Source organism: Lygodium microphyllum, chromosome 16, assembly GCF_053477565.2.
Source record: "Lygodium microphyllum isolate KBCC chromosome 16, Lygodium_microphyllum_v1.1.10, whole genome shotgun sequence".
Lineage (NCBI taxonomy): Eukaryota > Viridiplantae > Streptophyta > Polypodiopsida > Schizaeales > Lygodiaceae > Lygodium > Lygodium microphyllum.
In genome coordinates, this window is record NC_141150.1 from 85,962,715 (window position 1) to 85,977,847 (window position 15,133).

General features: G+C 41.6%; 1 protein-coding gene across 1 annotated transcript in view; it reads right to left on the reverse strand.

Annotated features, from left to right (window-relative positions):
- Positions 1 to 9,807, reverse strand: part of LOC148023067 (pentatricopeptide repeat-containing protein At4g18520, chloroplastic-like) — a 47,062-nt gene extending 37,255 nt beyond the window's left edge. The window contains exons 1-2 of the mRNA XM_087695308.1: positions 9,649 to 9,807; positions 6,740 to 7,017 (exon numbers count right to left, since the gene is read on the reverse strand). Of these exons, the coding sequence (XP_087551434.1) occupies positions 6,740 to 7,017; positions 9,649 to 9,807 (437 nt within the window). The remainder of the gene's footprint in view (positions 1 to 6,739; positions 7,018 to 9,648) is intronic.
- Between the last annotated feature and the right edge of the window lie 5,326 nt (positions 9,808 to 15,133).

Sequence of the window (15,133 nt, forward strand, 5' to 3'; positions counted from 1 at the left end):
CGGGCTATAAAAGCTAAACCCCTTCGCAGCCATCTTACACTTATCTTTCACCCAGTCAGAGTTGTTGTTCCAGCTAGCCTTAAGCTCTTCACCTATCTTCTGTCTAGATCGCCATCTAAGCTTCACACAGTGGAAGCGCACGGGTGGACAGAGCCATCTTTGTATCAGTTGTTTGGAGTTAAAGAATTTACTGATTCTCCTCTTATCTGTTGTGTACTCTCTATCTCTTTCTCAGATTCTGTTCGCTGCGCCGTGTAATATTTTACAATATAAATCAAGCTTCCTACTATGCGTCTGTACATAGTAGGGTCTTCCAAAAGCTCACCTGCATCTGCGCTCAGCTTCACATTCTGCTCCAAAGGAACTGAAATAGGCTTACAGCCTGTCATCCCATATTTGGACAGCATGTCCAATCCATACTGCCTCTGCAAGAGCTATATCCCACTTGGTGATCTAATCACCTCAATGCCCAAGAAATAACGCAGCTCTCCCAAATCCTTCATCTCAAACTTCTGCTTCAATAGCATTTTCACATGAAGGATATCTTCATCACTGTCACCTGTCATAATCAAATCATCAACATAAATGACAAGTAGCATAATACCTTTCTCTGTTTTTCTCACATAAAGTGAGAAATCTGCCTTGGAAATCTGAAAGCCAATAGTGACAAGATATTGTCCTATCTTGTCAGACCATGCTCTAGGTGCTTGCTTCAAGCCATACAAAGCTTTCTTCAACCTGCAAACAAACTCAGGATGAACAGCATGCACATAACCTGGTGGCTGCTCCATATAGACCTCTTCTTGCAAATCACCATGCAAGAAGGCATTCTTTACATCCATCTGATGTAAAGACCATCCCTTTGATGCAGCCATAGCAATGACTGCTCTTACGGTTGCCATCCTTGCAACCAGACTGAATGTTTCTTCATAGTCAATGCCATATGTTTGTGCATACCCCTTGACTACTAATCTTGCCTTGTATCTGTTCACAGAACCATCTGCATTGTGCTTCACCTTATAAACCCACTTACAGCCAATTGCATTTTTACCTTTAGGCAAAGGTACCAATTCCCATGTAGCATTTTCTTCCAAGGCATCCATTTCTTCATCCATGGCTTTCTCCCATTTTTCTTTTCCCATGGCTTGCTCAAAAGAAGTGGGTTCTGGTTCCTGTATCACTTTGACCATATATGCATAGTGAATGGCTGTAAATCCATCATATTTCAGCCTATCCACAGGATACCTAGCTCTCGTAGACCTGCGCAAAGTAGGTTCACTCCCAGGTGCTCTCAAAACATCCCTGGTCTTCCTTACTCCAGGTGTAACAATAGAAGGAATACCCAACTCATCATCAATGCTCTGTTCTGAGCCACTGGATTCACCATCCACATAAGAGTGACCTGCATTCACATCAACCATGGGCTGATCAACCTTCTCTTTTCCTTTTCGTGATACCTGCATACCACTATCTGCATTGCTTTGAGAAGATTCTCCTGATCTCAATCTGCCTGTCCACGGTGAAGAATGTGAACCACTGCTAGAGGACGCTCCAGGTCCACTAATATTTTGTGACTGCTGCTGTGAATTCTGTGCAGCATTACCATTTTCTGCATCAACATCATCAATCACATTTACTAGTTTATACCAGCTACTCATCTCATCAAAAACAATATCTCTGCTCACTGTAAACTTACGAGTAGAAGGGTTATAGCATCTATACCCTTTTTGCTGCAGAGAGTAACCAATAAAGATGCACTTCTCAGCTTTTGGATCCAACTTGGATCTCAACTCATCTGGCACATGTACATAGGCAATGCAACAAAAAATTTTCAAATGAGAAATATCTGGTTTCCTACCAGTATACCTCTCCTCTGGAGTCATCCCATGTATTGCTGCAATGGGAGTCCTGTTCATTATATAGACTGCTGTAGCAACTGCTTCAGCCCAATAAAAATCTGGCAAGTCTTTTTCATTGAGCATGGCACGAGATACCTCTCCAATATGCCTGTTTTTCCTTTATGCAATTCCATTTTGTTGTGGGGTATAACTGCATGAATATTGCTGCTTTATGCCATGCTCCTGTAAGAACTTTGCAAACTCATTTGAGAGGTACTCTCCCCCTCCATCTGACCTTAGGCATTTTATTTGCAGACCTGTTTCTTTTTCAGCCATAGCTTTAAGGGTTTTGAAATGCCCAAAAACTTCACTTTTCTTTTTCATAAAATACACCCAAACTTTTCTGCTATAGTCATCAATAAAAGTGACAAAATAATGACAGCCTCCAAGAGATGCAGCTTTAGTAGTCCACACATCAGAGTGGATTAATTCCAATGGCTTCTCACTCTCTTGAACATGTCTAGGAAATGGTTTCCTTGCCTGTTTTCCAAACTGACAGGCTTCACATACCTTATGCATTTCTGCAACCTTGAATTTCGGCAAACCTGCAACAATATTTTGGGCTTGCATTGATTTAAGTCGCTGTACATTAACATGACCAATGCGTTTATGCCAGATATCAATATCTGCAACTACACCGTCCCATGTGCAAACATTGCTGCACTCAATTCAGACATGTCTGCATCCAATGTAAACATTCTGCCCTTCTTCTTTCCTTTTGCTATCACGCGACCTTTATTTTTCATATCCTCAACAAAGCATCCATGAGGATTAAATCTGACCTGCAAGCCCTGCTCAACCATTTGACCAACAGAAACCAGATTCTTGGTGATATTCGGGACATGAAATACATCGGACAGGTATTTCTTTTTCCCATCCTGCATAGACAAAGGAATTTTTCCAATCTGCACAATCGGATGTGCAGTATCATCACCAGTCTCCACAAATCCTGGTTTTTCCATTTTCCTTGCATCCTCCATCCATTCTGCATGACCTGTCATGTGGTTTGATGCACCTGAGTCAACATACCACACATCATTGCTTTCTTCTGCACTTGTTACAGAATTGTTCATGTGCTGCACCATAAACAAATGCTCATTTCTGTCATCACCCTGTCTACTAGAAGATGCATAATTTCCTTGTTACAGTTTTCCATTCATGATGTCATTCTGCTTTTTATAGCAGTCTTTAGCCATATGACCCATTTTACCACAATAGTAGCATTCAACATTACTGTTTGCATTTTGGCCTCTTTGCCATCCACCACGACCTCTTTGGCTCCCCCTGCCTCTAGAGTTACCACGTCCTCCTCCATAGGACTGGTTTTCTTGAGTTTGCTGCATATTCTGATTTCTACCACGGCCTCCAAATCGGCCTCCTCTACCTCTGCCTCTACCTCTTCCAGCATTTGAGTAGAAGACAGCTTCCTTTAAAGTTCCTCCTGAAGAAGACGCACCACCATTTCTCTGCTCCTCAGAAATTAGAAGAGCAATCAACTCCTCAAAATCAGGAAATCTTTCACGGACGGAAATGGATGTCCGAAACTGCGCGTAATCCTTTCCTAGACCATTCAAGGTCACAGAAACTAAATCATCATCTTCCACTGGCGACCCAATGGAAGCAAGTGCATCTGCAATCTTCTTCACCTTCATGTGGTAGTCATTGATGCTCATACTTTCTCTTTGCACGTTATGCAACTCTTGCTTGAGCTGCATTTTCCTGGCTTGCGTATTTGTACTATACATTTTTGACAGAGTATCCCATGCCTCCTTTGGCGTACTTGCATCCTGAATATGCACAATCATAGAGTCTGAAATACTGATAGACAGCCAGTACATAACTTTCCTGGCTCTCTCATGCCATGCTTTGAATGCCTGCATTTGCTGTTGATTGGGAACGTCAGGAAGAACTGGTTCTTCTTCATTTCCTGCAACAAATTCCCAATATCCTTTTCCCATAAGGAAATTCGTCATTCTAAACTTCCATGCTTGGAAGTTGTTCTTGTCAAGCTTTTCAGTGACAATCTGTGAAAGAGAATCAGACGCCATTACAGAACACTGCAAAAAATTCTGTCACTGCAAAAAACACAGCTTCACTCTCACAAGGGCAAATCTGCAAAACTGGCGAAAGTGGTATTTGACCACACAGTCACTTCCTAGTGACGATTTTGCATCAACAGGCAACAGGGATGATTTTGTAACTCCCAATGTCTCTGCACATAAGCATACGATGCAATTTCTACAGTAACTTTTCACCGACCTGTAGAACAGTGGCTGCACAGTATAAAACTGGGCTTTTTTCTGAGTGCGTGCAGAAAACTTCCGCCTCCAAAACAGGCCCCGAAATGGCCTCAAATCAAAAAAATAAGGTCGCCGAGGGCTAAAGCCATTTCCCGCAGCATATACTGCCCTCTTGCTTCACCGCGAAGGGCGTCTCAACCTGAGACAATGCACTCCTGCACTTTCCGGCTGTGCTACCTGCAGAGATCTGCTCCCAAAACAGAAAATGAAAGTAACACTGCTCCTCTTACCAGAACACCGCGAGCTTGGCTTGCTTTCTTGAGCTCCTTACCACGAACAAGGCTCTGATACCATGTCAAGATTGTGGGAGAGAAGGAAGGAGTCTCACTTGTAGCTTTCTTGCTTGCACAATGGGGGAATACACACAAGGGTGGAGGCTGAAAACAGTTTTCCTCTTCTTAGTTGTGTAAGCCAAAAGAACTCAAGTACAAAGAAATAGAAGAACCCTAGATACGGGTCTCAAAACCAAACTCAACTAACTAAGGTGGCATACTAACTGAGCCACGAATTAGAGTAGATAAGGATAGCTATCATGTAGCTATTATTCAGGGGCGGTGTACCAACCGCATCTGCAACTGACAAGTCGGTGACATAAATACACAACGGTCACCCTGGCGTATCACGAGTGGAGCTCGATATCTCAACATACTCATCCCACGAAACGGTTTATTAAAAAGGGGAATTAAGTGCAGTGAGGGGGAATTAATTTAATGAAGGGTTGATTTTAATAATTTATTAAGAATGGGTGAATTTTTATTAAGTGATAAACCTTAGCAAAAAAATGGCGGTTCCTTATTATAAATTTAATTACCAATTATTAGGTGAAAACGGTGCGTTAATTCGAATCCCGGACTTCGATACCCAGATTGGGTCTCTAAATGGAAGTTCATGGATTACAAATTAAGGTGATGTGGAGCGCTTTTTTGCCAGCGCGTGCTCTTGTGACGGCGGGTTCATTTTAATTAAAAATTAAAGTGCCTCTGTAGCGCACGTAGCGCGTGCTAAGTGAACGGCGGGTTTATTTTAATTTAAAAAATATGGTGTAGTTATATAACGCGAATGCGCGTGCCATGGTAGTAGTCAGGTGTCATTTATGTTAATTATGGGTTTCGTTTGTTTGTTGTGGTTGGTTTTCGTGGTGGAGTTTTGTAGTTTTATATTAACCGTGGGTTTTGGGGAGCTTTTGTTATTATTATTATTATTATTATTATTTTGTTTTAAAAAACATAACAAAAAAAGGGAAATACCTGGTAGTGGGTGTATGAAAATGCAAAGAATGCGCTCTCCTCAATCCAAAAATATCTGGATTTTTATTTCCTAGATAGTTAGTGGGTATGTGGATGAAAAATGAGTTTTTATGTTATTTTTGTTTTTGATTTTTTTTTAATGAATTTAGGTGTTGCATGAAGTAGTTGTTCATCTTAGAAAATATGTCAAAAATAAGTAAAAATGGTAGTGGAAGTTTTAGGAAATTTTCGGAAATTAATTTGGAAAATTTTTAGCATTTTTAAAGAATTTTTCATGGTTTTGAGTATTTTTAAAAGAATGTTAAATTTTTTTAAAAAAATAGGTTGAAGTTTTTTCTTGAAATTGACAGGTTAGAAAAAATAGGCAATTGGTTGCAAAAATAGTAGGAATGTGTCTAGATTTTTTTGTATTTTTTTTCAAAATTTTAAGTGTCTTTTAATGTTTTTTTTAAATTGTCAATGGTTTTGTTTTGTTTTGTTTTGTTTTTTTTTTGTTGAAAGGTTTCGGGTGTTTGAATTAAAAATCTGGGAAAATACCCAGAAATAGGCTGCGTGGCAGCTGCGTGTCAGCAACGGGCTAATGATCTTCCGCACACGAACACGCACAAGCAATCGCGATCACGCACTCGTGCGTACATACCTACGCGTGTGTCGACGGCTCGAGGGTGGCTGCAGGTGGGACGGGGGTTTATGGAGGTTTGGGTGTGGTGAGCTGCTCCGGGAGAATAGGGGGCTTACAGCGGGGTAGGGGGGTTGTGTGTGTTTGTGGGCGCGGGTGGGGGTTAGGTGGAGGTGTAATGGTGGGGAGGAACAAGGGCTTGCAGGAGGTAGAGTGTGTGTGTGGAATGGTGGGGGGAAAGGGCTTAGATGGGGTAGCTGGGTTTGGTTGCAAGGGGGGAAGGGGGGTTTAGGTGGGGGGGTGTGGTTATGTGTGTGATGGGGGGCTTGGGTGGGGTAATGGGGGTGGGAGGGTTGGTGTGTGTGTTTGGGGGGAAGGGGGGCTTAGAGGAGGTAGGTGTGTACTTAATGGGGGGTGTGAAGGGGGGCTTGTATGGGCGGGGGGGGGGGGGGGGGGGGTGTGAAGGGGTGTGTTCTGGGGGAATGAGGGCTAAGGTAGGGAAATGGGGGGTGGATGTGGTTGCTAGGGGAATGGGGGGGGAGGGGTTTGAACTGGGGGCACGTGGCAGGGCGGACAGGGTGGGAGGAGGTCAACGCAGCGGGAGGTCGTGGCAGAGGCGGGCGGTTGACGTCGTCACGGCGGCAAGCTGCACAGTGGAGCGGCGGCGGGGCTCACGTGGCAGCTGCGACGGGCGCTGCGACGGCATTCGCACGGCGAGCAGGGGCGGGCGATCGACGTCGGGCAACAGCGTGCTGGAGCATAGGCGGGGCGGTTGACGTTGCGCGATGGCGGCAGGCTAGAGCAGAGGCAGAGCGGTCCACAGAGGCGGCGCAGGGCGGCGCTGCAGGACGCCACAAGAGGGCGTCGTCGTCCCGCACCTGGAGGCGACGGCTGCAGGGTGGCGAGGGGAGGGCGCCGACCACTGCAGGGCTGGCAGAGAAGGGCGCCGGCGACTGCAGAAGAGGACGAGGGGAAGAGGGAAGGGAAGGAGGGCGTCGTGAGGGAGGAGAGAAGGGAGGAGAGAAGGAGGAAGGGAGGAGAGGGAGGAGAAGAAGGAGGGGAGGAGAGGGAGGAGAAGAAGGAGGGGAGGAGAATGGAACAGAGGAGGAGGAGGGAAGGGTAGGAGCAGGGAGATGGAGATGGAGGGAGGGAGGGGGGGACACACAGAGGGAGAGGGAAAGGTAGTTGGGGTGGGGAGGGTCGGGGAGAGAGAAGGGTGGGGGGGGATAGGTAAGGGTATGGGGGGGTGAAAAGGGTGGGAGGGTATGGGCAGGGGCCCATGGGTTAGGGTACCCAAGGGATGGGGCAGGGGGGTCCATAGGGGGGGTGCCCAAGGGAGAAAATGGGCGGGGGGCCCAGGCAAGAGAGGCGTACCCCCGTCCCGCGCGCGTGCGCGGGGCGGGGTAAAAAAATTTGCCGTGACGGAATTGAAAGGGCGCCCAGATGCGGGGACGAGGCACGTGGATGAGATTGGGGCACGTTAAGATGCGTAAAATTTAAAACGGGCGCGTTCACGCGCGGGACGGGCGCGCAAAAACACATAAAAATAAAGAAAAACTAATATCTCCCAATCCAGACGTCAAAATGAAATGGCGTAAAAACAAAAAGTGGACAAGACTGCAGGGGGATGACAGGAAAAATAGACAACGGGGGTTCCGGGAGAAACACAGGCCGTTCACGTGCAAAAAACACAAAAAAACGGATTAAAAAACGCAATTAAAAATTAATATCAGAAGATCCGTGCATCGGAATGAGGTGCAAAAAAAAGGAAAACTGTGCAAAAAGACGTGCCCGACAATCTTATCACATCAACACATAATTCCGACGAAGATAAGACGCATTCACGTGGAGAAAACCCAAAAAACAACCCCGAAAATGGGATCGGAAATTAATATCGAACGAACCGTTCGCCGGAAGGAGTGGCATAGGGTTATCACGTTAAACCGCAGTTCCGGTGGAAGTAGGAGGGGTTCACATGCGAAAAACTCCAAAAATACACCTGAAAACTCACTGAAAATTTAATAAGTAAAAATCCAGAAGTCGAAAGAGGGGGGAGGAAAAAGGAAAAATGTGGGGGAAGACACGGGGACATGGCTGTCAAATCAAATTGGAATTCCGAGGCACACAGGGCAGGTTCTCATGGAAAAATGTCAAAAAGACGCACGAAAAAGCTGTAAAAAACCGGAAAATTAATATTGGACAAACCGTGCATCAAAATGACACGGCGTAAAAAGGAAAAATGTCAAGGGAAAAGTGCTTGGTAGGGCTATGACGTCAGATCACGGTTTCGAAGCAAGAAAAGTGCATTCATATGGAAAACCGGCTAATTTGCGCAAAATGCTTCAAAAATTAATAACGCGAAAACCGTACACCGGAACAGGGGTAGGTAAAAAGGAAAAATGGTCAGTTCAAAGAGAGGAACAGGGCTATAAGGTTGGATGTGGACTTCGCTAAATGTAGGATGCATTCACATGGCAGATCCTCAAAATTAGGGAATGAAGAAAAACTGCAAGGGAACAGCCCCAAGGGTGGGTGGAAAATGAACGATCGGGTGGGAAGGGACCCCATCAGGGTAACAGCAAGTCATGGCATACATGCATGAGTAGGTTAAGGCATATGCAGAAGGGTATTTGTCTAGCCACTCATTGACTTTGGGATCGATGGCTATGGTACTGGATAAGGTACCAATTTGTCCTAGCGTGCATCCTCTTTCATCCTTACATTGTCACCTACAACTATCTATTAAGTGGGTCAACACTCACAGAAGAGGAATCCATGGGTGAGCACTCGAAAAATGACCTAGATGGGTAGATATATTCATAACTCCGCATCAACCCAAAAAACTCAAGTGTGGATAGAAAGCTTCTCATCCTATAGATCTCCTCAAAGATGCTTGTCTAGTACCATAGCCATGGATGCCACTTGTAGGAATAGCTAGGAGGCAACAATGCAAGGATGTAAGAGGATGCATGACCATGATGCACAGGTTACTTGTCTCATGCCATAGTCATCGATTCAAAAATCAAGGAGTGGCTAGACAAGTCCGAGGAGAAGAGTGATGAGATATTTTGCATTGAAGTGGAGTCTTATGTACAAATCTATAGACCCATTTAATGGAGAGGACGCCCATATAATGGGGTAGGGGCTGACCCGCTAAAAAGGGTGGCCCTTTTATATAGAGACCCGTAGTATAGGGTGAACACAAAGGCATAGACAGACACAGGAGAGCCAGAGAGAAGGTGTCCAAGAATATAGATCCCATGTTTGACTAGGCAACATAGAACCACTTTCTTTACTTAGGCTTGGTACAAAGACACGAACAGACATAGGAGAGTTGCAAATAATGTTTCCAACAATGTAGACCTCATGTCTGAGCTCTGGGCGTGCACATGTGGTTTTTCCAATTCCACCTTTTCACAAACTGTTTGGTGAAGACAAGCCTTAAACTTGTCAAGCTTGAGGTTGTTTTCATGTTAAATATGAGTATTCTTCCCTATCTTCAACTAAAGAGCTTCAAATTGATGTAGAAAACTTTGGAAATCCTCTCTTGGATTTTGATGAAGACGTTGAAGCTTCTCATCAACTTGTATTGCTGTTTCATGATGAGCAAAGTGTGATACAAGAGAACTTGTTAGTTTATCCCAATCTTGGTTCACAGCATCATCCAAAGCTTCATACCAAATCTTTACTTCTCCCTGCATAACTAGACGAAAATCATAAAGCTTCTCTTCATGAGTTACCATGTGACTCATAAACATAAACCATTCACAATGTGCAAGCCACTTCGTTGGATCTTCCTTACCCATAAACACTCGACTCGATAAGCTCATCATCTTCATACAATTGAAGGTTTCCTTGAGTTCTTAAATAAAAATATATTGAATCCTTTATGGGGGTACCAAAAGATGACAAAAAGAGAGATGATCACAATCTCCAATGTGTAAAATGCTCCCTCTATAACTCAATGGCTAACTATTCTCTTCTATTATTGGTAGGATGAGAAAAATTGAGTTGCAAGTGAGATTTCATGTAGAAAAATCATAACTATTCACCTAAGGGAGAATGTGCAAAAGCGTCTCCCCTTCACATGTCCCTCCTAGAAGCACCATAGGTGACAAAATATGGAGGGATGTGCCATGGGATGATTGCCTTTTTTATTGTAACCAATTAGTTGCAAAGCTGATAGCACAGCTTAATCTCAATGGCTGCAACTTTTAGTTGATTTGAACAAGCTATGTAGAGGAGTTAAGTCTGAGTCTCACCCCCTCTATAATTATAAAACTCAGGGGTCATGCACTCTCACCTCTAACAATAGGAACGCTGATCGAGCTGCATGTTGAGAGTAACATGGGCAACTACGATGACAGTATGTATATGGGTAATCTATTTTTGGACGGGGAGGCATTTTTAAGAAAATGTGGGCCTGACTGACATTCCATTGCCCTTGGTATCACTTACATGAAAAGCATCCAATGGTTTCAAAAAAAAAATCTCTAAAAAAGACAATCATCTTATGGTTGCAAAGGGCCTTATCACTATGGATAGAGAGCATATATGGATTTTTACTTGTGAAACCTTCAACGTTGGGTGTTAAGATGAATCTAGCACATAGCCTCTAAATTTTACCTCATTTGAAGACATTTGAATTGATTACATGGTAGGGAACTTATATGTGCATCATTCAAGAGGGAAAGAAAGATGCCTCCTTAGAAAATAAAGGTTGAGACCTTTTGTAAGATGGAATATTTTAAGGATATGTTGAAGCTTACTTGACATTGTAAAAAAATACGATCATTTTAAAAAGCCTTAGAAAAGAGGACCACCACAAGAACTCTATCTCTCAAAAATTTTCTTGCAAAAGAGGTGAGGTACCCATCTAGCACATCCATGGACAAAGGACAATAGAGACATTGAGCAATTATTGCACTAATTTTAAATCATTTTTGTCCCAGAGAGGAGTCAAGAAGAAAGTAGCAAGAAGTCAAAGAGAACATGGGAGTATACTCTTAAATAGGATATCTCCGGTCCATTTGATTCTCCTCCCCTCTCTACCATGACAAAGAAGAGTAGCAAAATTGAAATTGGTGGCAAGAGAGATAGTGGTAGCAAATTGGGTAACACATTAACGTATCAAACCCCAAGCAAGATAGCATTTTTCCCATGTGATGCTTCTACTGAACAAAGTAAGACCGCACAAGCATTGAGGCAAAATAATAATGAAGGAGCTAGGGACCCTTAGGTGTTGAACAAAAACATGCTCTACCTTCAAAGTCCTCATGTATAAAATGAAAACCTAAAGAGGATCCACTGACATGTAAAACTCAAGAGTCTCCATCAAAGTCCTCATGTATAAAATGAAAACCTAAAGAGCATCCACAGACATGTAAAACTCAAGAGTCTCCATCTAGCTCTTTGACATCAAATTATGCATTCTTGGACAATGCAAATTGTTAGATTTATTGAGTACCCATGAGAAGTTGGACACCTCTTCTTGCATATGAAGTTATTAACCCATATTAGCATTTGAAAATTGTTATTTTCACATTTTTTCATACAAGATTGATATATATGAATAAATTTCTTGTCAATTAAGTATCAAAATTTTTCTAATTAATTTTTTAGGTTTTGAGATAATTATAATGTATCATGCCTAATTTATTATTAATTTCTAGAAAAATATAAATTTATGCTATATAAACTTTATGATATTAAGATACTACCTTGCCTAGAAAAAAAATCCTTTAAAAATGATCTAGTTTATAAATCAACATCCTTGTGTCATAGTAGTTTTTATTTTGAAATGCACAAAATTAAAATTATTAGAAACTTATATGTTATTTTTTACCCAATTTTTAAAAATGAGTCATTCTCTTAAGTTTTTTTAGAGAATCCAAGGGAATCTCCTTAGGAGAAACATGCAACTTACTTGAAAGGTTTGCAACTATGTTGAAGAACAAACTTAGCGAAAACATGGTCTATAAAGAAAGCCTAGAGAGTCATCCTCATAGTATTCTAATACCCATCTAAGATTTGTCACTTTGCAACCAATGAAATATGCAAGTAGCCAAAAATTACTTAATTCTAGAGAGGGGTAGTTGCATCCATTAACCTAGCATTATTTCAGCTCACTCCCCTAAGATAGTATTAGCCTGGGTTCTATCCTACTAAAGGTGATTATGCTCCTATGATTCTTCCTAAAATTTCTTTGATTGAGAAGTTACTTGATTGAGTGTGTCCACCCATCCATAAGAGTTAGTAATTAAGATTGGGCTTGCCACTTTCCACATGCTCACCCAAGGTTTAATTATTAAATCCAATAATTATGTAAATATTTAAGAACATCAAAGGTATTTTTAAATAACTAAGTAAACTATAAACATTCATAAATTTTTCTTACCAAGAGACCTCGATGTTCCTTAAGTCCAAATCCCAAAAAGAAGGTTATGAAACTTACCTGAGTAGCACGAACATTAACTTTATACATGTACTAAGAACTATTGACTGAACAGTCTTTTTTAAACGATTCTCTCTTGCTTACATTCTAAGCTTTCTTTTTCCAACTTTATAGTGAGTCCACTGTGATAAAAGGATTTATATTCTCTTCCAATTGACTCTCTTCTTCTCAGATTTCCATATAATTTAATCTCTTGCTTTTCTTTTTCATCTCTTACTTTAAAAGTTTGGAGATTTCTTTCTCATCTCTTAAATAAAAGCAGAAGACCTCTATTATCTTCTGTTGGAATCTAACTTCCTATCTCTTTCAACATACGTTTTCATTGATTTCTTAATTATGCTTATCCCTCTTCTCTCTATCATTAGAGAGAGCTCAACTTTGCCAAGCTAATCACCTTCCATACTTTTATTATCATCTTCTATTTCTCAATTACATTTATCCCTCTTCTCTATATCATTAGAGAGACCTCAACTTTACCCACTTCCTCGTCCTTTGATTTCATACTTCAATTTTATTTCTACAGCAAGGGGTGAAACATATGTAGAAATTACATGGCACAACGGGCAGAGTTTGAGCAATGAGTAGAGAACACATAACAACTATAAGGAGAATAAAAACTGCTTTAAGTTCAAACAAACTAATACGAAGATGGTTCTATCCACCCATGTGCTTCTACTTTGAAGCATAGATGGTGATCTATATCGATAATAGGCGAAGAGCTTAAGGATAGCTAGAAGAACTCGAACTAGTTGAAAGATAGATTGATGATAGCTTTGGAAGGATCTTCCTTTTATAGCTTGAGAGAATAGTCTGATCAGCCTCTCTAATTATATTATGAACCTCCCCTAGTTAGTGAGGGAATATTCCCTGGACTGTCGACGGCCGCGGACTAGGGGCACTACCTTGACACCCCAAAATAAGGGTCTTGATAAGTTCCACACCCCACAACTCAATACATTATGACTCTAGTTGCTACTAGCATAAGTACTCTATCAAACCCAAAGGCTAGATCCACAAAGGTCACCTTTTTGCCATCCAACCACATTGACCTTATCTAAAATACAAGTCGAGACCCAACCAATATTCATGCTCACACATGGCTTCTCCCTATAATGAGGGCCTTACAACTTAGACTATCATGGACCATTGATGTGGCACCTTACGAAGGTTAGCCATTGAGGATATCTAATATCCCCCCTCAATGTCCTTGAACTACATCCTCAGCCTAATGGTGAGTCTCTAAAGATAAGCTCGAAGCAGATCCTTTGTATAAGAGCTTTGATGAAGATATATGCTCCATTATCCTTCCTTGGATAGTAGATGACCTCTACTATCCCATCCTCGATCAAGTCACGCACATAGTGATACTGGATTTGAACATGTTTAATACGTGATCAAGACTTCAAGCTCCTTTGATTTGAGCTCAGCACCACCATCTATTTTAAACTTCTTCACACTTTTCCCTATTTCATTCTCAACAAGTTTTAGACATCCTTTCAACTTACCAAAATCTTGAGCCTTATCACGAAGGATTTACACCCACATCTTCTTACTATTGTCGTCAACAATCAACATAAAACAAGAGGATCCTCCCAAATTATGCATGTGTAGGCCTTTTACCATACAAGTCAGCATGCACTAACTCTAGAGGATCCCTCACTATAATCTTGCTTTCTTGTCCTTTATTTTAGCTAGTGCGAGTAGGTGAGCAATCATACATTGCTTAAGCATCTCTTTTAACACTGCAAAATCAATGTGACCAAATCTTTCATACCGAGGCTTACTTGCACCCACACCAACACTGGCTGTAAGAGAACTGAGCTAATACATGTTGTTCCTTATTTCTTCTTTGCCAATAGCTTTGCTAGAACTGTAAATGATTTTTACACTTGTCTTAATGAACCTCACCTCATGGCCAATGAAGGATTTTTGAAATCACCATTTGAAAAATAAAGGAAAAAGTACCTGTATCCTTAGTAGGACATTTTGGATTATTTCCAAGAGTCATAGTAATGGATTCTTGCAAAGGCATTATAGAACTATCAGACCTTTCTTATTGGTCATGCAACAAGAGACACAACTATCCAATACCCATCAGTCAATGGTAGATATTTCTTGCACTAAAGGAACAAACTTTCTCAATGCTTGCCATGAATAAATCCAACTCTTGTTCAGCCATATTGACTTCTCTCCTTTCCTTTACTCTTCAGGGTGCTATTCTTTTCATCTGCCTTATTAACACGCAATCTACAATCGCATATCCTTACTTCTTGTAGTAGAAGCACTCTTCTTGAAATTTTTTTTTACCACACTTCTTCTTTTTGTCACCATTCGTAGAGAAATAATCTTTTCTTTTCATGTTCATAGAAAATGCAACACCTTTTTCTTTCCACCCTTCTTCTTTTTGTCACCATTCGTAGAGAAATCACCTTTGCCTTTCATTTGTAGATAATGCAGCATCTCCACTATTGCTATCTTCTCGTGAGCTTTTACCAGCAACTCCTCCTCCATTTGTAGTGTACAAAACTCCTTAAACATCAAAGCTTGGAATCTCACTTGAGTGTTTAGGGTAGTTATTCGTCCATTAAACTTTAGTGGGAAAATTTGAAGACATC